At 38.5% G+C, this 24,362-nt stretch overlaps 1 protein-coding gene across 3 annotated transcripts; it reads left to right on the top strand.

Annotated features, from left to right (window-relative positions):
* The first annotated feature begins 372 nt into the window (after positions 1–372).
* On the top strand, positions 373–23,439 carry LOC127502021 (kinesin-like protein KIF3C). 3 transcript variants are annotated; one of them, XM_051874409.1, is made up of 9 exons: positions 373–2,736; positions 10,999–11,100; positions 11,270–11,392; positions 17,235–17,353; positions 17,552–17,668; positions 17,852–17,960; positions 18,163–18,329; positions 20,053–20,135; positions 20,840–23,439. In XM_051874409.1, the coding sequence occupies exons 1-9, from the start codon at positions 1,315–1,317 to the stop codon at positions 20,983–20,985; spliced, it is 2,388 nt and encodes a 795-aa protein (XP_051730369.1). In that variant the 5' UTR covers positions 373–1,314; the 3' UTR covers positions 20,986–23,439. The 3 variants fall into 3 exon arrangements, with proteins under 3 accessions (XP_051730369.1, XP_051730370.1, XP_051730371.1); XM_051874410.1 differs by lacking the exon at positions 20,053–20,135 and adding an exon at positions 14,131–14,139 and having other exon boundaries at positions 378–2,736; XM_051874411.1 differs by lacking the exon at positions 20,053–20,135 and having other exon boundaries at positions 383–2,736.
* The last annotated feature ends 923 nt before the right edge of the window (positions 23,440–24,362 follow it).

Genomic DNA, 24,362 nt, shown 5'->3' with positions numbered 1-24,362 from the left:
TCGTGCGCACAACTTACTAATTTCTACCCTCGATTTACTAAATCGTGCGCACAACTTACTAATTCGTTCCCTCGATTTACTAAATCTTGCCCACAACTTACTAATTCGTTCCCTCGATTTAATAAATCATGCGCACAACTTACTAATTCGTTCCCTTGATTTACTAAATCGTGCGCATGTTTGAGTAAATCATGCGCATGATTTATAAATCGAGGGAATGAATTAGTAAGTCGTGTGCACGATTTAGCCTACTATTTTTTCCCTGCATGTCATGTCCGGGGCTCTGTAGTAAAGGGCGTTTGACTTAGGCTAGTCTTTGCACATTCGCTTTGTAAACACTTGCTCGGTATTTCCACCTACATCACACGTGACCTTTCCAACGTGATTACGTCATGTGTGGCGCATCGCAGAGCAGTGCAAGATGAGCATTTGTGGTTAAAAAGTATATAACTGTTTTTGTTTTGTTTTTGTTTTTTTTAAATGACTGATCGTTTCACTAGATAAGACCCTTATTCCTTGTCTGCGATCATGTACAGCCCTTTGAAGCTACACTGAAACTGCAATTTGGACCTTCAACCCGGTGAAACCCACTGAAGTCCACTATACGGAGAAGAATCCTGGAATGTTTTCCACAAAAACCTTAATTTCTTTTCGACTGAAGAAAGAAAGACATAAACATCTTGGATGACATGGGGGTGAGTAAATTATCAGGAAATTTTAATTCTGAAGTGAACTTATCCTTTAATAAAGTAGTCTGCTAATAGAACGGGAACAGCTATAACCCAACTCAGAATCCTTTCTGTTTAGCAACAGATCTCACTCAGGAGATAGACCTGCCGAATCTTAACCCAAGAATTAAGATATGAAGTTTCTGTAATAAAGCAGAGCCACAATTCCTGAAATCCCCATCCCCATATTTTAAGGGTGCTTGTTTGGTTCTTGCGAGATCTGGCAACCCTGATGTGAGCGTGTATGAGTGTGTGTGTGTGTGTGTGTGTGTGTTTGGGCAGGGCTGCAGTGAAGCGCAGCTGATGTGTGTGGTTCTCTGACAGACGCGCTTGTATTTTGTATCTTGTGTTTCAGTGGAAATCGGTTAGATATTTTGAGCTTATGATTTCATCCATACGTGTTCATGACGGAACCGCGTTTATCTTTTATTCATTTGTGGAGACCGCAGAGATTCGCTCCGTGACTGACATTATGCGCTCGGTAACCGGGGGATGCTGATGCTGACATTCCCATCTTCCACCATCCTTCTGATTTAACGGGAATACTGCGCTCATTTGTTATCCATTCATCTCATACGGAGTCAATATGTCCATGAAATCAAAGACCGGCGAGGCGGTGAAGGTGGTGGTTCGGTGTCGCCCGATCAACCGTAAAGAAGAATCGACGGGTTATGAGAATATCGTGCAGATGGATGTGAAACTGGGCCAGGTGGCTCTGCGGAACCCCAAGGCGGGTCCGGGAGAGCTTCTCAAGACCTTCACGTTCGATGCGGTTTACGATGCGTGCTCGAAACAGAGCGACCTGTACGACGAGACGGTCCGGCCGCTCATCGACTCGGTTCTGCGCGGTTTTAACGGCACCATCTTCGCGTACGGACAGACGGGAACCGGGAAGACATACACCATGCAAGGGCAGTGGCTAGACCCCGAGCGCCGCGGCATCATCCCGAATTCATTCGAGCACATATTCACGCACATCTCGCGCTCTCAGAACCAGCAGTACCTGGTCCGGGCCTCGTATTTGGAGATCTATCAGGAGGAGATCCGTGACCTGCTCACCAAAGACCACAGCAAGAAGCTGGAGCTTAAGGAGAGCGCCGACTCAGGGGTCTACATCAAAGATCTGTCCTCCTTCGTCACTAAGAACGTGAAGGAGATCGAGCACGTAATGAACGTGGGGAACCAGACAAGATCGGTGGGCTTCACCAACATGAACGAGCACAGCTCACGGTCGCACGCCATCTTCATCATCACGGTGGAGTGCAGCCAGCTCGGGCCAGATGGACAGAACCACATCCGCGTAGGCAAACTCAACCTGGTGGACCTGGCGGGCAGCGAGCGACAGACCAAGACGGGCGTCCAGGGTGAACGTCTGAAGGAGGCCACCAAGATCAACCTGTCCCTCTCCGCTCTGGGAAACGTAATCTCTGCACTGGTGGACGGGCGAAGTTCTCACGTGCCCTACCGCGACTCCAAACTCACGCGGTTGCTGCAGGACTCGCTGGGGGGGAACGCAAAGACCATCATGGTGGCAACGCTGGGACCGGCCTCCTACAATTACGAGGAGACCCTGACCACCCTGCGTTACGCCAACCGCGCCAAGAACATCAAGAACAAACCACGCGTCAACGAAGACCCCAAAGATGCGCTCCTGAGGGAGTTCCAGGAGGAGATCGCCCGGCTGAAAGCACAGCTGGATAAACGCGGTATGCTCACCAAGAGGAAGAGGAGGAGCAGGAGACTGAAGAAGATTGGAGAAGGCGGTGAAGAAGAGGTCGAAGAGGACGATGATTTTGAAGATGATGACGGAGAGGAAAGTGTGGAGAAGGAGGCGCAGGAGTACATGAAGGAGCAGCAGGAGAAGCTGGAGAGGGAGAAGGAGGCCATCAGAGACGACCATTCTTTGGTGGCGGAGGAGAAACAGAGACTCCTGGAGGAGAAAGAGAGGATGATGAGACATCTGAAGAAGGAGCAGGAGGCCACAGAACTCCTCACAGCCAAGTTTAAGGTCAGTGTGTTTGAAGATTGTGTGTTGTGATCAGCGAATGTGTTGTCTTTATAATCGTGTCAGGTTCCACTGGTGTGTTTGTAGAATAGAACGAGTTTAAATTGTATATTACCAAAAAAATCTTTATATATACTGTTGTGTGTAAAGATAGATGATATAAGTAATAAAAAAATAAGAATAGAAACTAAGTAGAAATAATGTTTTTAATCATTAATAATGAACGATAGATAGATAGATAGACAGACAGACTGTCAGATAGATAGATAGATAGATAGATAGATAGATGACAAACGGACGGACAGACGGACAGACAGACAGATAGATAGATAGATGACAGACGGATAGGCAGACGGATAGATAGATAGGTAGATAGATAGATAGATGAGAGACGGATAGACAGACGGATAGACAGACAAACAAATAGATAGATAGATAGACAGACAGATAGATGACAGACAGACAGATAGATAGATAGATAGATAGACAAACAGACAGACAGATAGATAGATAGATAGATAGATAGATAATTTAAGTTTAAGTTATGTTATATTAGATAATATTTTATTCTATTATATTGATGTTTTATATATATATATATATATATATATATTGCTTTGGCAATATTGTATTATTTACAGTCATGCCAATAAAGCAATTTTTGAATTTGAATTTAGATAGATAGATAGATAGATAGATAGATGGATAGATAAATAGACTATTTCATCTTTCTTCCCTTGCAAATAGTTAGAATCAGAACACCAGACATGTCAGTCAGTCATGCTGGTTATCGATCAAACGACAGCACCAAATCAAAAAGAGGTCAACAAACACTCTGTGTGTCAGAGAGGAGAACAGAATCCATGTGAGTTTCCATGTGCTTTGATTTCTGCTGTCACGTCAGAGCGTAACCATGACGACAGAGAGAATTCCTCCACTCCGCTCTCATGCGTGTTTCAACGTAAGTGTTTGTTGATCTTCTGAGGATGACAGTGCTGAGCATGATCATTTTATATCTTGGCTGAACACACACACGTTTGTTTTTTTATTCCCATTGATGTTGTCAAGTTAAAGTAAAGTGCATTTAATAACAGGTTAGAGGCCCTCAGCTGTGAGTGTCTGAGCCTGAGGTAACAGACTCAATCACAGACGGCCAAACGGGTTCACAGCTGATGGTGGACGATGTCCTGCTGCGGTCAACCAATCATGTGCTCTCGCTTTTCTCGGTCATCATTAATCCAATCAAAAGACAGTAGCCAGGCAGAGTCTCTTTGGTGTAAAAGCATTGATTACAGTTAACATACTAGTACTAGTGGAGATCTAATTCCCATTAACAGTGTATGTGTGTGTGTGTGTGTGTGCATGTATGTGTGTTTGCGCGTGTATACAAGTGTGTGTGTGTGTGTGTGTGCACGTGTGTGTGTGTATGTGTGTGTGTTACAGGGACAAAATTACATTTTTTGGTCCCCATGAAGAAAACAGCTTATAAATCATACTAAATTATGCTTTTTGAAAATGTAAAAATGCAGAAAGTTTTCTGTGAGGGTTGTGTTTAGGTTTATGAGATAGAATATACAGTCTGTACAGTATAAAAATCATTATGTCTATGGAAAGTCCTTATGAAACATAAGAAAATCCAACATTCAACGTTCAGTTCAATAACTGTGCAAAGTTCATCCATAATGAAACAAGTTCAAGCTCTACAGAAGACACCGCTGTTTGTTGTCTGAAACAGTCATGTGATCTGATTCATCATGTGCTGACTGAATGCATGACATCACGTCTTCACATGTTCTTGTGCATTATTGTGAGTGTATTTGTCAAAGGCAGGGTGCTAGAAAAGGTTAATATTGTTCAACTCTTCATTCTCATATCAGAGGTGTGCTAAAGGTGTGGCCAGATGCAGAATGTGGTTTAAGATTGAAAGAGAGGTCAGTTTTATAAATAACCATCATTATTGGTGGGTCATTTCCTGACAGGTGATGACTCATCACGACCTCATCCTGTTCTCTGGGCTGTTAGCCAATCACATCAAACGATCTCAAACAATAACAGCAACACAGGAAGCACATCACTGCATGTCTGATCACAAACAGAACTGTGTTCATGCCATATTAGCTTACTGCTCACTGTATAGTGAGTGCAGTCATGACGTATATTTGTAGGCCAACCCAAGAGTTCACATCACCCTGGTTCCCTCGACAAAAACCCATTAGGATTTTTCCATTGGCTTTTGGATTATTGCAGAAAATAAGCTCTGTGACCAACAAAAGCCTAAATAAAATCACCTGAAGTAAAAAGCTAAACATAGGCCATAAACCACGTTCACATGACTTCAACATTACCATCACTAAGCTTCAACAACTCTTTTAGTCTTTGTTTAAAAACATTTTCACTGAAAGTTTGAGTTATAATAGTTTACAAGAGCACGATTATAAACACAATGAGGCTGTGAATACAGAATTGTGAGTAGATGAGTTTTCCTGTTCGGATGATAATGTTTAATGTTCCTGACAACCTCGGTAGTAGACATTTAGACACTTGTTAGCAACCACCTTTTACAAGACAAGTAAAATCAAATGTGGGGTATTACTGGTGTATTTTATGTTGTAGAATAAAACATGAAAATATCTTGAAAATATCACCACAGACCTTATTTAAAGGGGACCTACAATGCCCCTTTTATAAGATGTAATATAAGTCTTTGGTGTCCCCAGAATGTGTCTGTGAAGTTTCAGCTCAAAATACCCCACAGATCATTTATTATAGCTTGTCAAATTTGCCTCTATTTGGATGTGAGCAAAAACACACCGTTTTTGTGTGTGTCCCTTTAAATTCTAATGAGCTGCTGCTCCCGGCCCAATTTCCAAAAGAGGGGGGAGCTTTAACAGCTCACGCTTTGGATACTCAACAACAACAAAACCGGAGAATCTCACGCAGCCAAAATGAGGATTGTCAGTAACGGTGTTCAGCAGAAGTTACAACTTTTAGACGTTTCTGAATGGTTAGTGGATAAATTTATGTAGTTGCTGTGGAGTTGATTCAACTCATCGACTATCATGTGCCGTCATGTTAATCTTTTGTGCAAATCCAGCGTTGAATTGACCCTCGTTTGTGAAGCAGTCCGGTGTAAAATGACGGCATGGTAACAACACTCTACTACAACAACTCTTCCTCTTCTCTAAAGCAGCCCAACATGGCCTCACCCCCTTTGTTGCGTGTTCTCGGGGGCGGGGTTTATGTAAATGTTAGGGTTAGTGATGTCACCAACCCGGGAAGAAGTTCGTTGTAGTCCCTACCAGCTATTTGTTGTAGTCCTTAAACACAGAATTCTTTAAAAGAAAATATCTCCGTTTGCACTGAACTTTGAGTGTCGTAACTTTGCAGATGTTGTTTATGATCAAACAGCAACATTACACACTAACTAAAGTTAAAAAAGCGAAATCATAATCAAGGACCCCTTTAAACAAAAACACATACAAAAAACCCACTGGCTTCAAGACAATGGAACCGAAAGTGCTAAAATGCTCTTTTCTGGGTTTTTGCCTACAAAAATATGTCATCCCTGCAGCACTATATACTACCTACTATTTCTATATAAATATGTATTAAAAAACAAGTAATAGTAGGGTTATTAAACTCTAAACATTTTAAAGTTGCATTTGATTGATGTCCAGTTATCATCTTAGAAATATAAAAAGTTATTTCACATTTTTGTGTAAAAATTACAACATTTGGTAGTCCGATCCTATAATAAGCCAAGAAAAACATGTTACAATGGTGCCAAAACATGATGTAAATAGAAACCTTTGCTGCAAATTTAATTTAAATATAATGCTGTTATTGACATTTTTCACTATTAGATTTTTTTCATTATCTGTGCAGTCATGCCATATTTTCTTAAATATTGTTTTCGAAGTTGTAAGTAAAACAAAGACGGTTAGAGTATGTTTTAGAAGAAAATTTTGGTATTTCTATATACTCAAACTTTCATGTTTAATTCAATGTGTTGCTTGCCGTTTCTTTGTAATTTTTTGTGAAATTTACTATTTACGAGTGAAAATTGTTTCAAAGTAAATCCAAAAATGCATACATTTATTTATCTATGGAGGGTATACATGCTGCACACATAGTATGAGTACTGTATATGGTGCCATATTCCAAACATAGCTCATGACTCAGTTTTTGCCCCAGATTCATTCTGCTACTCGAGTCTTTAATTGAGAATCCCCAGCGGTCGTGTCCTTGTTTTACCTGTGGAATGGACTAAACCGCTTCACCCACACTTTTAGCCTTTAATGTCTGTTTACAAAGCTGTTTTCTAGTTTAATTATAGTGTCATTTAAAGAAAGGATGTGGGGGCGAGACAGACAGACAGGAAGAAACCTAATTATACTGTGTTCTCTGGGATTGTTTGTGTGTGTGGCTGTATTTTGAGTAGCACAGTATCATACTACTGTACTCAAACTACAGTATATAGTACCAGTGTTTTTATTAACTCAAATAACAAAACACAAAACCAGAGCTGCACGATTAATTGTGAGATTCTTCTCTCGATTCAAACACTCGAGATATTATTCCTAAATCACAACGATTCGGCTATGTCTATTAAGTCCGATCACAGCAAACATTTAAATCTGCCGCTGTGCCAGAGAGAGCAGTAGTTATCACAGTATAACAGAAGTACTGGGATAAAAGTTCATAGTTTGGATATAAACACTGATGTAGCGAACAAAAGAGAGTAAATCACCTTTTGAAAGCAACTTGATGCTTTAAATAAAAATTGTATTGATTACATTGTTACACCAGTAGGTGGCGACAAGTGACTGTTAAAAATGTATTTGTCATTGAATCATTCATTCAAGAGTTTGTATCAAAAAAGCGGATTCATCCAGTAATGAAACAAGTGAAGTCTTTATGAGTGAGTCATTGAATCATTCATGTAACCCAATTAAAAAAAATAATAATTCAAATGAATTAAATATTTTTAAATAGATTGTAGCTATTAACAATTTGCCAGAACCTCTAATAAATCATTTATTTTGTTTAGTTGTCTGTTCAGAATCATGGGAGAATCGTGATCTCTATTTTTTTTTTTTTAAAACATGATTCTTAATTTATCCAGAATCGTGCAGCTCTAACCAAAACTATTAAAAATAATTTTTGTTAATTGAAATAAACTTGAAATAAAATAGAATATAAATATTAAAAACTTAAACTTTAAAAAAAAAAGAAAATAAGAAATATTTATGTTAAAATAACGTTACAAATTAAAGTTTAAAATATATATTTTAAATATATTTTTTAAGAAAAAACAAAAACACAAACTTAAAGTAAAATGAAAACTGAAAATATAATTCAAAGTATTACTATAAATACTAAATAACACTGATTTATATTGTATTCTTGTAAACATGGAATCTCCAGATGATCTACTAAAAATCTCCTTCTTGACTTATTTGATCAGACTGCCAAGAGTTAGCATAAATTACACGAACAGCCATTTGTACATTTAACCATTATAACCGAACACGACTTGCTGAATTAAACATGTAACATAGCTTGTTTCACAGTTTATCGTTATATAATATATACTATGCAGTACGCTAGTATTCAATTCCGAAGATATCCTGTATGTGCTGACAGTAAACATCAGTCATTGGCCTTCTCCCAGGATGCTTTGCTGAAATATTGATGCGTCAGCGTCTATGTGCAGGCGGGCGGAGCTTCTATGTGAAGCTCCTGACCAATGAATTCCTCTCCAGTGTGAATACATAATGACCCAGACTCATCCTGAGCTCTGTTGCCATGGTGACCGGAGTGTGGGGGGTCTGGATGGAAAGGTCTCCGTTAAACGAGAGCATCTTCACTGCTGAGATGAGTGTGTGTGTGTGTGTGTGTGTGTGATGACGGAGCATCAAGCTGACGGTTCCCCTGAGGCCAACGTCTATTTTAAACTGGCAGAAAAAGGCATCTCTCTGTTTCTCTCTTTCTCTGTACTGTATCTTATTTTCCGTCACTACTGTAATAGTAAATACCATATACTAGCAGTGTAAATATGTGTAAAGGTTTTGCTCCATTTTATTTAAATTACTTTTTCATTTCATTTTGTGAATTACATTTATTATAATTGTTTTGGCACTGAGTTAACTACTAAAACTGAAATAAAAATAAATGAAAGTAATAAGAATTAAAAAAAAAAATCAAAACTAAAAAAATGACAAAAGCACAAAGCAAAATGACTAAAATTAATGAAACTAAAAATACATTAAAAAAAGCAAATTCAAAATATTAATTCAAAAGTTTGGGGTGTATAAAGGGTTTAGCATTATTTTATTTAATTTTAAAAAATTTTTGTGAATTAAATGTATTATATTTTAATTATTTTGGTACTAACATTACTAAAACTGAAATATAAATAAATTAAAGTTAAAAAATAAAAATGACAAAAGCGCATAACAAAATGTCTAAAATTAAAATTAAAATTTAAAATATTTTAACAAAGCTAATTCAAATATTAATTACTTCAGTTTTAGACTTGAATGTGTAAAGGTTTTAGCACAATTTTGTTTTAATTTCTTTCATTATTTTGTGAATTAAATTTATTATATTTTAATTGTTTGGTACTAACATTACTAAAACTGAAATAAACTAAAGTTAAATAAAAATATTAAAAAAAAAACCCCGGAAAAATGACTAAAGTTAAAATAAAAACTAAAAATATTTTAAAAAGTTAAAAATAATTAGGCTTTCGGTTTGGGATCTGAATTTAACACAATTTATTTACATTTCTTATATTATTTTTGTGAATTTAATTGTTATATATTTTAATTGTTTTGTATTTTAATTGTTTTTTGTTTGTAGAAAATTGTAGTAGGCCATGTAAAGCTGCTTTAAGAGCAGTAGTAGCATGTTACGCCGCCTAATTAATATTCATGATCATGCTGATGAGGTTTAGAATTGCCTCCACCCCCTTTGTATGGCTGTACATTAATGCAGGAAGGTTTTGGTTTCATCCCTTGGGACAAAAAGCACTTTCTCTCCATCTTTCCATGTCTGTTATTTTTTCCTCTCTGTTACTTGTCTATTCATCTTCCTCCTCCTCTCCTCCCGTTCCATCCGTTCCAGTCCCGTGATCACAAAGACAGAGAGAGAAATGAATTGTATTATTTCGTGTGTGTAAATCAGAGAGACGTGTCCCGTGAAGTCTGATGTGTTCTGACAGGGTGTTTTGGATGTTATGAGCGCTGGTCTGATGGGCCGTGCGGGTCAGCTGTAGTTCTGGGCTCAGTCTTTGTTCTTGTCCCTGTTGTGGCCTTTTGACAATAATCTTTGTGTGTCGCTAAAGCCGAGAGCTGCTGCTGTCCACAAAGAGAGCTCTGTGTGTCGGGTGGGGGAGGACATGGAGGTTATTTTCATCATGCATAGGAAAAGGTCGTTCACACTGACAGAGATTTGTGGTCGTTTTCAGTGAGATTTGGTGATTTCAGACAACTTGAGTGACAGTGATTGTTTGTGGTGCAACAAAACTGAACAGTTTTCTATTTGCGCATCATTACACTGGGTAGCTCCGCCCACAGCGATCACTCATTGGTTCAAAGTTCCTCTGCCCTTATATTAACTGTTAAAAGGTTTGGGGGCTGGTAAGATTTTTTTATTCAAACAAATAATACTTTTAATTATTATGTAAGGATGCATTAAGTTGTTCAAAAGTGCAACATTTATAATGTCAAAAAAGATTTCTAATTCAAATAAATGCTGTTCTTTTGAACTTTCTATTCTTTAAAGAATAATAAGATAAAATGTATGACATTTTCCACAAAAATATAAAGGAGCACAACTGTTTTCAACACTGATAATAATCAGAAATGTTTCTTGAGCAGCAAATCATCATATTAGAATGATTTCTGAAGGATCATGTGACACTGAAGACTGGAGTAATGATGCTGAAAATTCAGCTTTGATCACAGGAATAAATTACATTATTTAACAGTTTTTACTGTATTTTGGATCAAATAAATGCAGCCTTGGTGAGCAGAAGAGACTAAAAACATTTAAAAAATCGTACAGACCCCAAACTTTTGAACAGTACTGTATATAAATAAAGATAAAATAAATCACTCTAACAACTCAAAATGATTTCTTCAGGTTCGAGTATGTTTGTAGTCATTATAATGAGCTTTATTTAAAAGCAATTGAAGTCTATGTCCTAATTGGTGTGTGTGACCTTTACATGTGATGTTGATCATTTCTTCTGGTTGCTAGGCGATGGAAAGCAAGCTGCTGGTTGGTGGGAAGAACATTATTGATCACACTAATGAGCAACAGAAGATGATTGAACAGAAAAGACAAGAGATTGCCGAGCAGGTAACAAACACACACCATTTTAATGTTTTAATGTTTAATATTTCTATTTGTTGCCACTAGTGGCGGAAAAACAACACACTTCACCTTTAGCATCTATATGGCATCTATATACGTGCTCATTTACATCACGTAACTCTGTGTGTAAATCTGTGTGTGTGTGTATGATCAGACACGCAGAGAGAGAGAAATACAACAGCAGATGTTGGATCAGGACGAGGAAACATTAGAACTCAGAGAAACATTCTCCTCACTGCAACAGGAAGTGGAAGCAAAGACCAAGAAACTCAAAAAGGTGAGATACACACACACACACACACACACATTGCTGAACAGAGGTGAAGTGTGGTGTAGAAGCTCACATGCTGATGGCATCACATTCAGAGGTTGCTAATCAAGAGAACGTCCCTCTTTTGGGACCAGTGGCTCCCAATATTAAACTATATATATATATATATATATGTATATAAAGTTTCAGGGTCAGTTTTTTTTTTTTTTAAAGAAATTAATACTTTATTCAGCAAGGATGCATTTAGAGGGGTCATGAATTGAGAAATCAACTTTTCCTTGAGCTTTTGATATATGAGAGGTCATTGTACTATAAGAATATCCTGTAAGTTTCAGAACTGAAAACTTCCTTGTTAGTCCAATAAAAGCTTTTATTGACACCAGGCCCATCAAACGACTGATCCTGGAATGTGCCTATCTATGACAAAGGTGAAACCCCGCCTCCGCAGAAGAAATTAACGCCTACTTCATCATTGTAACGTTAGCCCCGCCCACTGTCGTGTTAGTGAGATGAGGAGGAGAGAGGAGCGATACAGGACTAAAAATAACATTACCTTTCAAAGGAACTTAAAGGGTTAGTTCACCCAAAAATGAAAATAATGTCATTTATTACTCACCCTCATGCCGTTCCACACCCGTAAGACCTTCGTTCATCTTCAGAATGCAAATTAAAATATTTTTGTTGAAATCCGATGGCTCAGTGAGGCCTCCATAGCCAGCAATGACATTTCCTCTCTCAAGATCCATTAATGTACTAAAAACATATTTAAATCAGTTCATGTGAGTACAGTGGTTCAATATTAATATTATAAAGTGACGAGAATATTTTTGGTGCACCAATAAAAACAAAATAACGATTTATATAGTGATGGCCGATTTCAAAACACTGCTTCAGGAAGCTTCGGAGCGTTATGAATCAGCGTATCGAATCATGATTCGGATCACGTGTCAAACTGCTGAAATCACGTGACTTTGGCGCTCCGAACCGCTGATTCGACACGCTGATTCATAACGCTGAAATGTCATTGCTGGCTATGCAGGCCTCACTGAGCCATCGGATTTCAACAAAAATATCTTAATTTGTGTTCCGAAGATGAACAAAGGTCTTACGGGTGTGGAACGACATGAGGGTGAGTAATAAATTACATTATTTTCATTTTTGGGTGAACTAACCCTTTAATGCTCGGAATGTGGTTATTAATTTTCAACAATATGAATGTCTCAGTTAAGCTTTACTTATTAATATTCGGTATTTCAATGTGGATTCTTTGGTAAATCAATCGCATTTCGGCGCAGGCTTTGCAATAGACTTTTACGATATGGACTCGACAGTAATGCGACAACATGTAAGTAACTGTGTTCATTCTAATGCCTGATCTGATATTAATGATTCATGTACAGTCAGATGTTCTTCGTCTATGTGTCAGTAAATCAAACCAATGACTAAATGCTCAACTTCACGTTGTTTCTCTTAGTAGGATGAAAATAATCTGTTATTTAAACGGTGATTAAATTATATAAAGAAAGCGATCAAAGAACGCTCCCTTTACAATTGCTGGAGCTGTCAATCAAACAGCGCGAGTTTATCAGCGCGCCAAAACTCCCGTTTTATTCAACAAATCTCTAGTTATATTGCGTTGGCACTGTTAGTTACAATGAAAGAATTCATTAGTTTGCAGAAATTGAGTTGCAATGACGAGATCACTGCTTTCATGTGCTCAACATGTCTGTGATCGGCTACAATGTTCATCACTGCAACCTTTCATGCCACGATCTAAATATAATGCCATTGATCTAAATGTAATGCTATAATCAACACTTTTCACGATTAGTTAACCTTGAGAGCTGTAATAGTAAAAACGTGCTAAAAGAGAGAGTAATACTTTGCTATTTCAAATGGAAAGATGTCAGCCAATCACAGCAGTGGGCGTTTACACTGAAGTCTCACAGCAGACACTCCCCTTAAAACAGGGGACTAAAATCAGGGTAGGAAAAATGCCTTTTATTTCTAAATTATGAGTATTTTTGATGTCAAAAGCATACTAACATTATAAGTGCACCCCAGGAAACATTATAAAACAATAAAACAATGCAATTCATGACCCCTTTAATTGATCAAAAGTGGCAGTAAAGACATTTATAATGTTACAAAAGATTTCTATTTCAAATAAATGCTGTTCTTTTAAACTTTCTATTCATCAAAGAATCCTGAAAAACAAAATGTATCATGGTTTCCACAAAAATATGAAGCAGCACAACTGTTTTCAACATTGATAATAATCAGAAATATATAAATAAATGTTTCTTGAGCAGCAAATCAGCATATTAGAATGATTTCTGAAGGATCATGTGACACTGAAGACTGGAGTAATGATGCTGAAAATTCAGCTTTGATCACAGGAATAAATTACATTTTAAAATATATTCAAATAGAAAAAAATTCAATATTTCTATTTTTACTGTATTTTTGATCAAATAAATGCACCCTTGGTGAGCAGAAGAGACTAGAACATTAAAAAATCTTACAGACCCCAAACTTTGCCATTCCCAACATTAACAAGCGTTACTTCATGACTCGTTTGACTTTAGCAACCACTGAATTGAGTGACAATATATAAATATAACATCACTGAGTTCCCTAACTCCTCTGTTCCTCTTGCTCCCCCTTAATTCTGGACCTTTGACATTTGACCCCTGGAACACCCCTGACCCCACCTCCCCGTGAAAATAAACACCTTTTATCAGTACAAGAAGGTTAGTTTGTTTTACACTTGCTCGGTTGCTGACTGTCAGAGGCTACGAGGCTAATGCTGAACGCTAGTCTTGGCATTAAAGCGTTACGAAGCACACAAACGCTTTCACAGCAACTAATTCAAGTCAACCTGCATTAATCTTCATGGCTACCGCTGGCATGCTAACCACCAAAACCCTCTTTCTGAATCTCTGATGACTTCTGAGATTCATTCTCAATAGTAGACAGGTCTGAGCTCCACCGTTCCCATCTGCACGCCACTTCCTATCAGAACTCATGACTTCCTGTTGGGTTCTGAGCAGTGGAAAGGAATAACTGTTGTGATGTTCAGATGTAACACATGCACCTGACCTCACCTTTACAAGCTTCCTTCCTGAGCTTCACCTTTAACCCCTGCTGAGTGACACTGGACGTCACACACTAACACTGACTGGATCACTGACCACAGTTATAGCATGAGAGCTGCTGATGAGATTCAATAATGGATGCATGGATGAATAAGATGATGATGAGGAAGGATGTATGGATGGATGATGTTTAGGGCTTCATGATTTATCGTAATTAAATTGCACGCGATTTGGCAAAAGCTGCGATTGTTTATGCGCAGCTTATCAGTGAAGCATGGCTAAATGCAGCAGTAAATGCTGCTCCATCTGAAAGGCAGAGGGCGCTCTCCTGCAGAAACTCCAAATATGCCCCGCAGAAGTACAATAATGCACATCATTCCAGGAAATCACTATGGGCATCATACTATCGCTGTAGCTGAATAAACAAAAGATTGAAATGCCTTGATTGATTAAACATGACTAATAAACACACGGCTACGACAATATATGGTTTATCTGAGTTCAAGCCTTCTCGGGTATTTTCATGATAATAAAGTATATTTATACTTCAATGCGAATCGACTCAACTGACGTTATGTAGTGAGTTTGGAGTAAAAATGCTATTAAATGTTATCTTTTGTTGGACCAGAGGTTCATAAATGCTTCTCATGTTTGGAAAGATGTTTGACGAATGTTGCTTTTTTTAAACAACTCAAACTTGCAGTGCTTTCAGATGGAGCAGCATTCACTACTGATCACAGAGACGTGCTTCACTGACAAGCTGCGCATAAAAAAAAAATTGCAGCCTTTGCGATTTTATAATCGCATTAAGCCAAATGGTTTAAGCACGATTTCCTGTTAATTGCGATTTATCGTGCAGCTCTAATGATGATGAAGGACAGATGAAGATGGTGATGATGAAGGATGAATGATGATGATGATTATGATGATGGATGATGATGAAGGACAGATGAAGATGGTGATGATGAAGGACAGATGATGATGATGATGGATGTATGATGATGAAGGATGGATGATGATGATGAAGGACAGATGATGTCTATGATGAAGGATGAATGATGATGATGATGATGAAGGATGAATGATGATGAAGATGATCTACAGATGATGATGATTATGATGATGGATGATGATGAAGGACAGATGATGATGGATGAAGGATAGATGATGATGATGATGATGAAGGACAGATGACTAAGAAGAATGGATGATGATGAAGGATGAATAATGATGATGGATGGATGGATGGATGGATGGATGGTGAATGATCATGATGAAGGACCGAAAATGATGATGATGGATGAATGGATGGACTAAAATAACATTACCTTTCAAAGGAACTTAATGCTCGGAATGTGGTTATTAATTTTCAACAATATGAACGTCTCAGTTAAGCTTTACTTATTAGTATTCGGTATTTCAATGTGGATTCTTTGGTAAATCAATCACATTTCGGCGCAGGCTTTGCAATAGACTTTTACGATATGGACTCGACAGTAATGCAACAACATGTAAGTAACTGTGTAAATTCTAATGCCTGATCTGATATTAATGATTCATGTACAGTCAGATGTTCTTTGTCTATGTGTCAGTAAATCAAACCAATGACTAACTGCTCAACTTCACGTTGTTTCTCTTAGTAGGATGAAAATAATCTGTTATTTAAACAGTGATTAAATTATATAAAGAAAGCGATCAAAGAACGCTCCCTTTACAATCGCTGGAGCTGTCAATCAAACAGCGCGAGTTTATCAGTGATTGAGTTCTGGACTCGCGCCAAACTCCCGTTTTATTCAACAAATCTCTAGTTATATTGCGTTGCCACTGTTAGTTACGATGAAAGAATTTGTTAGTGTGCAGAAATTGAGTTGCAATGACGAGATCACTGCTTTCATGTGCTCAACATGTCTGTGATCGGCTACAATGTTCATCACTGCAACCTTTCATGCCACGTTCTAAATATAATGCCACAGATCTAAATGTAATGCTATAATCAACACTTTTCACGATTAGTTAACCTCGAGAGCTGTAATAGTAAAAACGTGCTAAAAGAGAGAGTAATACTTCACTATTTTAAATGAAAAGATATCAGCCAATCACAGCAGTGGGCGTTTACACTGAAGTCTCACAGCAGACACGCCCCTTAAAACAGATTGTTCAAATCAGAGGACTAAAATCAGGGTAGGAAAAATGTCAAAAGCATACTAACATTATAAGTGTACCCCAGGAAACATTATAAAACAATAAAACAACAAAAATTCAAGACCCCTTTAATTGATCAAAAGTGGCAGTAAAGACATTTATAATGTTACAAAAGATTTCTATTTCAAATAAATGCTGTTCTTTTAAACTTTCTATTCATCAAAGAATCCTGAAAAACAAAATATATCATGGTTTCCACAAAAATATGAAGCAGCACAACTGTTTTCAACATTGATAATAATCAGAAATGATTATTGATGATGATGATGGATGATGATGATGATGATGATGATGAAGGACAGATGACTAAGAAGAATGGATGATGATGAAGGATGAATAATGATGATGGATGGATGGTGAATGATCATGATGAAGGACCGAAAATGATGATGATGGACGAATGGATGATGATGATGAAAGAGAGAGAATTATGATGATGAAGCATTGATGATGATGAAGGGCAGATGATGATGATAAATGATATATGAAAGTATGATGATGATGGGTGGATGGATGATCACATGGTCTCTCTCTCTCTCTCTGTGCAGCTGTATGCGAAGCTTCAGTCTCTGAAGGCTGATATCCAGGATGTGAATGACGAGCATGTGAGGAGCCGACAGGAGCTGGAACAAACACAGAATGAACTGACCAGAGAGCTCAAATTCAAGTGAGTCTGAGCTCCAGCACAACATCTAAAAGACACGTCTGTTCCATTTAAAAAACAAAATCACTTACTTCATCATTTTACCGTTGATGACATCTCCAAAGGGAGGCTTTGTCAATGGATTCTAGGAACCAAAATAAAAAGACAGCTATCATACAGCTGTATATAGTGCTTACAGCTCATGTGTCTGTGTCTCTGTAGATATCTGATCATAGAGAACTTTATACCTCCTGAAGAGAAGAATAAAATAATGAACAGACTTCAGTTCGACACTGAGGAAGACCAGTGGAAGTTTCAGCCTCTCGTCCCGGCAGAGAAGTGAGTGAACATCGCATCAGCACTCTGATTTACACAACCAGCCAGAACAAATACTATAATAGTAAAGCAGTGATACTAAAATAATAATCTGACATGAGTGATTTAATGCTTCACTGAGCAGAGCAGCTCACATACTGATAGTGAAGTTGATGTTCTCGTCTGTTTTCTGTGTTTCTGACACAGTAAATTCACTCAGATGAAGAGAAGACCCGTCTCCGCTGTGGGATACAAGCGACCAATCAGCCAGTACGCCAGGGTTGCCATAGCGATGGGAGCTCATTCCAGATACAGGGTACGTTTATGGAGAGAGAGAAGAGTAGGAAGAAAAAGTGGAACGTAGCCAGAAGATGTTAAATGAAATGGTTGAAATGAGTTCATGTACTGCAGCCACTGCACAAAAATGTGTAAAATTAAAGACAGAAATACTAATTAAGAAAATGATTTTTTTTTGCAGTGTGCAATTTTACGTGATTGTCCCTTGTGTCCCTCCATAGGCGGAGAATATAATGGTTCTGGAACTGGACATGACTCCTCCCGTCGTGTTTCAACTGGACCTCCCGAGGTCCGGATCAGATGTGGAACCATCTCGAGATGTTCTGCTGGACAACAGCAGTTACAGAGAGAAATCAGCATCTGGACGGGTCAGAAAATCTCAGTCATGGTCAGTACAACTTCAAAAATACAGATTCAACTGCTTGTTAACGCATTTAATCAGCCTGGCAGCAAGTAATCACATGGCAGCAACTCAACGGATTTAGGCATATGCTGCGTCTGAAATCGCTTACTGTATAGTCAAGTCAAGTCACCTTTATTTATATAGCGCAATAGTGTCAGTGCAGTCAAATCAATAATATTGTTTGATATTAAGTGTCCCCAACTTAGCAAGCCAAAACTCCCATCAGGTGACAGAATGGAGACCAGTCCTCCTCTGGCCGGCCAACATACGAACACGGTGTGATTATGACTCAGGCTGTGTCACAAGTCAGAATTCAGATTCAAATATTTCATCCAGTTCCTTTTGCTTGAAGATCAGATTCATCACGCTAGTATGGCGACGAAGCTGGTCATAGGTCTGTGTGGAGGACTTGTCTGTCGTGTCGACGAGGTCTTCACAGGGGATTGTCTAGTTGACAGGATCTCTGCTGACTTTCAGGGATGTGTTGTGTAGGTGCAGGCCCACCATCTGATCTGGATACGGGCCGAATGCGGATGACTACGGTAACCTCGGGATAAACAGAGAGACTAATATTAGCGTAGATGCCGTTCCTCTTACGATGTAACAAGTACATGGGATGTTGTGGGAAGTGTTCCCAGTTCCGGTTGACCTCATTTATGCAGCCTAACAATCTTTTAAAGTCCCCCTGTGGTGAAAATCAAAGTTTTTAATGTTGTTTATATGTCAATGTGGTGTTTTTAATATGCTTTAACACAAACCATGTTCAAATTCATCAGTCAACACCATTGCTGAGTACTTTCTCCTTAAAACCGCCGTGAACCAATGACGGTCTCAAACCCGCGGTTTATTAAACCAGTATTTACACTTGCCATTGTGCAGCGTTTACTACAATAAAGTTGACCGAGTGGATCAGGTATTCTGAGCTCATGTGATTGAGTGGAGGCGGGGCTAATTTGCATATTCATAGTGCCGCATATACCAAGTGAAGTTACATTCAAGCTATTTTAAGGCAAGAAAAAAATATTTTCACAGGAAAATGTTTAAATATGTCATTTTGGTGATCAAAGATGAGTTTTAAGGGATAAAATTATTGACTACAGGGGGACTTTAATGGATGTGAATTATAGAAATGTGATAATGTATTATGTGTATGTCAGGTTAAAGAGGTTTAAAGTGGAGTAAAAAGTGTTTTTAGTCTAGATTTAAACTGACAGAGGGTGTCTGCTTCCTGAACAATGCTAGAAAGACCGTCCCAGAGTTTAGGTGCTAAATAATACCGCCTGCAGTTGATTTTGAGATTCTGGGTATTATCAACTAGCCAGAATTTTGAGATCGCAATAGACGTGAAGGACTATAACGCGTTAAGAGCTCGCTCACTAACTGAGGAGCTAAACCTAAGCTTTGTAAGCAAGATTTTAAAATGTATGCGATGTATAGTAGGTACTACATTTCAATTCAGACTACTTCGCGACCGTATGTTCTATATAGTATGAATGTACTACATTCACCATGTTGTCATTATCATGTGACCTACTAAGGTCAGTTGCGTCGCTTCACTGCTATTCGCAAATCCTCTCCCGTGGCCTCATGGGATAGTAAAGTGTTCATCAGATGCACACTTCAGAATCTCACCGGAAGAAGTACTGTTTTATGAATACTATGAATTCGGACATACTTCTTTTGTCACTGTTTTTCGCCTACTATACAGTATGAAAGTAGGCATACTTGGCCGCAGCGATGGTCAAGATGATCTACTGAAGTACAAACTGAGCATCAGAATGGGGAAAAAAGGTGATTTAAGCGACTTTGAACATGTTTTATATATATATATATATATATATATATATGTATAGACATACATATATACTGTTTATATATTTTTTAACAATTAAATACAATTTTATATAATTTATAAAACGAAGTAATTCATTTTTTTAAGGATTTATGTGTGATAAGATTAAATTAGGTTTATAGTGTGATATGGTCTATACGGTAATCCGGGATTAATTTATAATCTCTATAACATAGTGCTCATGTGTACATAGTTGAATCTCAGTGCAGATTTCTCAAGTATTTAAGGCCTATTTTTAGGATGGAATACTTGTGTATTTCTCATACCATTTCTGCACATTTTTGTATGCATAAAATACTAAGATGCTTGACTTGACTTCCCATTTTCTATTTCTTGACTATTTTTTTTATTGGACCACCAAAAGTAAAGGTCATTTAACTCAAAATTGTATTAAAAATAAAATGAAAACTCTTTGATGCTCCAATAACTACATTAAATATGCACTTAATGAAACTACAGTGTTGCAGAATGTTTGTTTCATACAGCAAACTATTTTACATACTATTTTTAAAGCACATTTTGGAATTATAGTAGGTCATCTGGGTATTTGTGCATTAATTTGTATACTATATGCACTCTGTACTACTAAAGTAGCACAAGTGTGTTGTTGATCTCAAAGTAATGACATCATATGTGTTCACAGGTGCCAGTCTCCGCAAGTCATTTCCTCCTCAAGCTCCGCCCTCTCTCTGGCATCCTCAGGGTCCCACAGCTTGCCACACCCACAAAACATCACCATGGCAACAGCCCAGGAATGAGACTTGGAATTACCATATTACCGCCCCCTGAAAGGCATAAACAATAGTCAATCAATCCAACATAGGCCGAGGAAGACGGGGTGAGACGAACCGTCCGTCACCATTAACAATGACTGGAGCGATCAAACCTTCAACCAGATAGAAATCTGCAGTTTGATATAACAATGAACGTGGGACTAGACCCATTCCAGCTCATCAGGACCAATAAAATGATCCGTATTAGTAATATTCGCCCCTTCTTTCTCTCTCTTGCTCTCTGCTCCTCAGGACAGTGAAGACACTTTGATTACTACCATCAATAGCACTGAATAGCGTTGCCTCACCCAACACCTGAGGCTAGTTAAGCTAGTTATGTTCATTCATTATGCTGCTTCCAAACCCGTCGGTCAACCTCAGTGTTTACGTACTGACCTGCACGGGTCTGACCCAGGAGTAGAGCCACACACACCTCGAATGATGGAAGCTAAAACGGACGAGGCTTTGCGATCGCTCACCCTGAGCTTTCACTTCCTGCTGTAATGAAAAGAGCTGAGCAAGAGGAACGTCTCTCTTTCTATCTGCATGTCTTACTGTATGTGTGTGTCTTTGTGATTCTGATCAGGGTTCTGGACGGGAGGCGGCTGATTGGCTGGAGGAAGGATCTACAGGGTTCCCACGGGCTCATGGAAAACCTGGAAATGTCAGGGAATTCGATTGGTTTTCCAGGCCTGGAAAAGTCATGGAAACGAATAAAATGTTAAAAGCTAAGGAGATTTAATTTATGCAGTTTTAAAATATAAACATAATATTATATGAATAAATATATATAAATATGAAACAGAATTGTAAAAAAAAAAAAAAAAAGTATGGTTAAAAAAAATACTGTTTTCAAACAGGTATCAATATTTATGATGTGTGTGTGTGTGTGTGTGTGTGTATACAATCAACAGCCACTTTATTTGGTACACTTTCTAGTACCGGGTTGGACCTCCTTTTGCCTTCAGAACTGCCTTAATTCTTCGTGGCATAGATTCAACAAGGTGCTGGAAACATTCCTCAGAGATTTTGGTCCATATAGTCATGACAGCATCACACAGTTGCTCAAGATTTGTCGGCTGAACATCCATGATGTGAATCTCCCATTCCAGCACATCCCAAAGCTGCTCTATTGGATTGAGATGTGGTGACTGTGGAGTGACTGTCATGTTCAAGAAACCAGTTTGAGATGATTTGAGCTTTGTGACATGGTGTGTTATCCTGCTGGAAGTGGCTATCAGAAGATGAGAACACAGTAGTCGTAAAGGGATGGACATTGACAGCAATAATACTCAGGTAGGCTGTGGCGTTTAAATGATGCTCAATTGGTACTAAGAGGCCCAAAGTGTGCCAAGAAAACATCCATTACACCACCAGCAGCCTGAACCGTTGATACAAGGCAGGATGGATCCATGCTTTCATGTTGTTTACACCAAATTCTGACCTGACCGTTTGAATGTCGCAGCAGAAATCGAGATTCATCAGACCAGGCAACGTTTTTCCAATCTTCAATTGTCCAATTTTGGTGAGAGCGTGTGAATTGTAGCCTCTGTTTCCAGTTTTTAGCTGACGTTGTGTCTTCTGCTGCTGTAGATCATCTGCTTCAAGGTTGGATGTGTTCAGAGATGCTCTTCTGCAGCCCTCAGTTGTAACGATGGTTATTTGAGTTACTGTTGCCTTTCTATCGGCTCGAACCAGTCTGACATCAACAAGGCATTTTCACCCACAGAACTGCCATTCACTGGATATTTTCTCTTTTTTGAACCATTCTCTGTAAACCCTAGAGATGGTTGTGTGTGAAAATCCCAGTGGATCAGCAGTTTCTCAAATTCTCAGACCAGCCCGTCTGGCACCAGCAACTGTGCCACGTTCAAAGTCACTTAAATCATCTTTCTTCCCCATTCTGATGCTCAGTTTGAACTTCAGCAGATCATCTTGATCATGTCTACATGCCTAAATGCATTGAGTTGCTGCCATGATTAGATATTTGCATTGATAATGAGCAGTTGATGTGTACCTAATAAAGTGGCTGGTGTGTGTGTGTGTAAAAATCCATATTCCCATCTTTATTATAATAAAAATGATGGAAATTCATTGGTTAAAAGTTGTGGGAACCCTGGCTCTTGAACGAGCTCTAGAGAGAGCTGAGCATGTACTATATGAGCTGGCCTTTGCTTAGACCTTTAAACCACTGCACTAACTTAAAGCAATGAGACGCCATAGACCTACAAAACAAAAACATTCATACACACACATGCGCGCCTTGCTTACTTGATTTACTTGACTCAAAGCAGCAGCCATGTTCTCCAGCCGGATGCCCCTCTCCTGTAATTATGAACATATGTGGAGTTTCGTTATGTACAGGAGATCTGCGTGTTTATGTGTGTCGGAGGATGATCTGTGTGTTATCGGCTCATGGAGCTGCTCTCACTGGATGGAATTAAAAAAAAAAAAGTTCTCTGGCAAAAGATGATTGTGTTTGTGAAAGCTTCTCTTATCTTAACTATGCTGGTGAACCTGCATAAAAACATGCATCTGATTTAGTCTTAAAGGGTTCACCCAAAAACCTGAACATTCTGTCATCATTTGTTTGTGTCGTTCCAAACCCGCAGCCTATGACTTCTCTTCTTCTGTGGAACACAATCAGAGATGTGTAATGTGATGCTCACGCTGCTATTTTCTTAAAAGTGGATGTTTATTAAAACTGTAAAGCTCAACAAATGAAAAAAGCGTAATAAAAATATATTTAAAGAAGTCTATACAGCTTATGCGCTAGATTATAATGATAGCTCTCTCCTGTCAAATCTTAGGCTTACTCTTTTTTTACGCTAATTTTTATATATAGTGTGTCAAGATGCTTGTTCACAGATTGCGCCAATATGTTTCAGTAAACAATAAATTAGATTTCAGTCTTTTGTCACACTTAAGCCCTAGGTTTACTTCGTTTTTTACGTGTATGCTAGTGTACACGCACAGTCGAACGCACAGCCTTGGAAAGTAAGCTATACTTCATTTGACTAGTAACAGGTGTTCGACACATGCACAGTTTTGAGCAATCTCTCGCCATGAGTTACAACCCATGTAAATTTGTATTCTTTCATGCTAGAGTTGTACAAATGAGGGTCCTCTTCGCACAATCTCTTGTCTATATAGGCCTCCACTGTCGCTGTAGCTTGCATGCGTTCCGGGCTGCATTCCAGTTCGTTTTTTTATGGCCTTCCCTCGCTAACTTCCCTCAGTCTCAGTCGGATGTACTTCACTGCTTACGTTGCATGAGTGCCCACTACTGGCGGAACCCTTGCAAAGGGCTGCATTGGAACGTCCTAAGCCCTTGATCACTTGGAATCTGCTATGGAGCTGATTTATTATTTACATTTTTTCCCTTACGAAACT

The sequence above is a fragment of the Ctenopharyngodon idella genome, chromosome 20, assembly GCF_019924925.1.
Source record: "Ctenopharyngodon idella isolate HZGC_01 chromosome 20, HZGC01, whole genome shotgun sequence".
NCBI classification, from domain to species: domain Eukaryota; kingdom Metazoa; phylum Chordata; class Actinopteri; order Cypriniformes; family Xenocyprididae; genus Ctenopharyngodon; species Ctenopharyngodon idella.
Note: the sequence above shows the minus strand (reverse complement) of the source record. Positions and strands in the feature narration are given on the sequence as shown.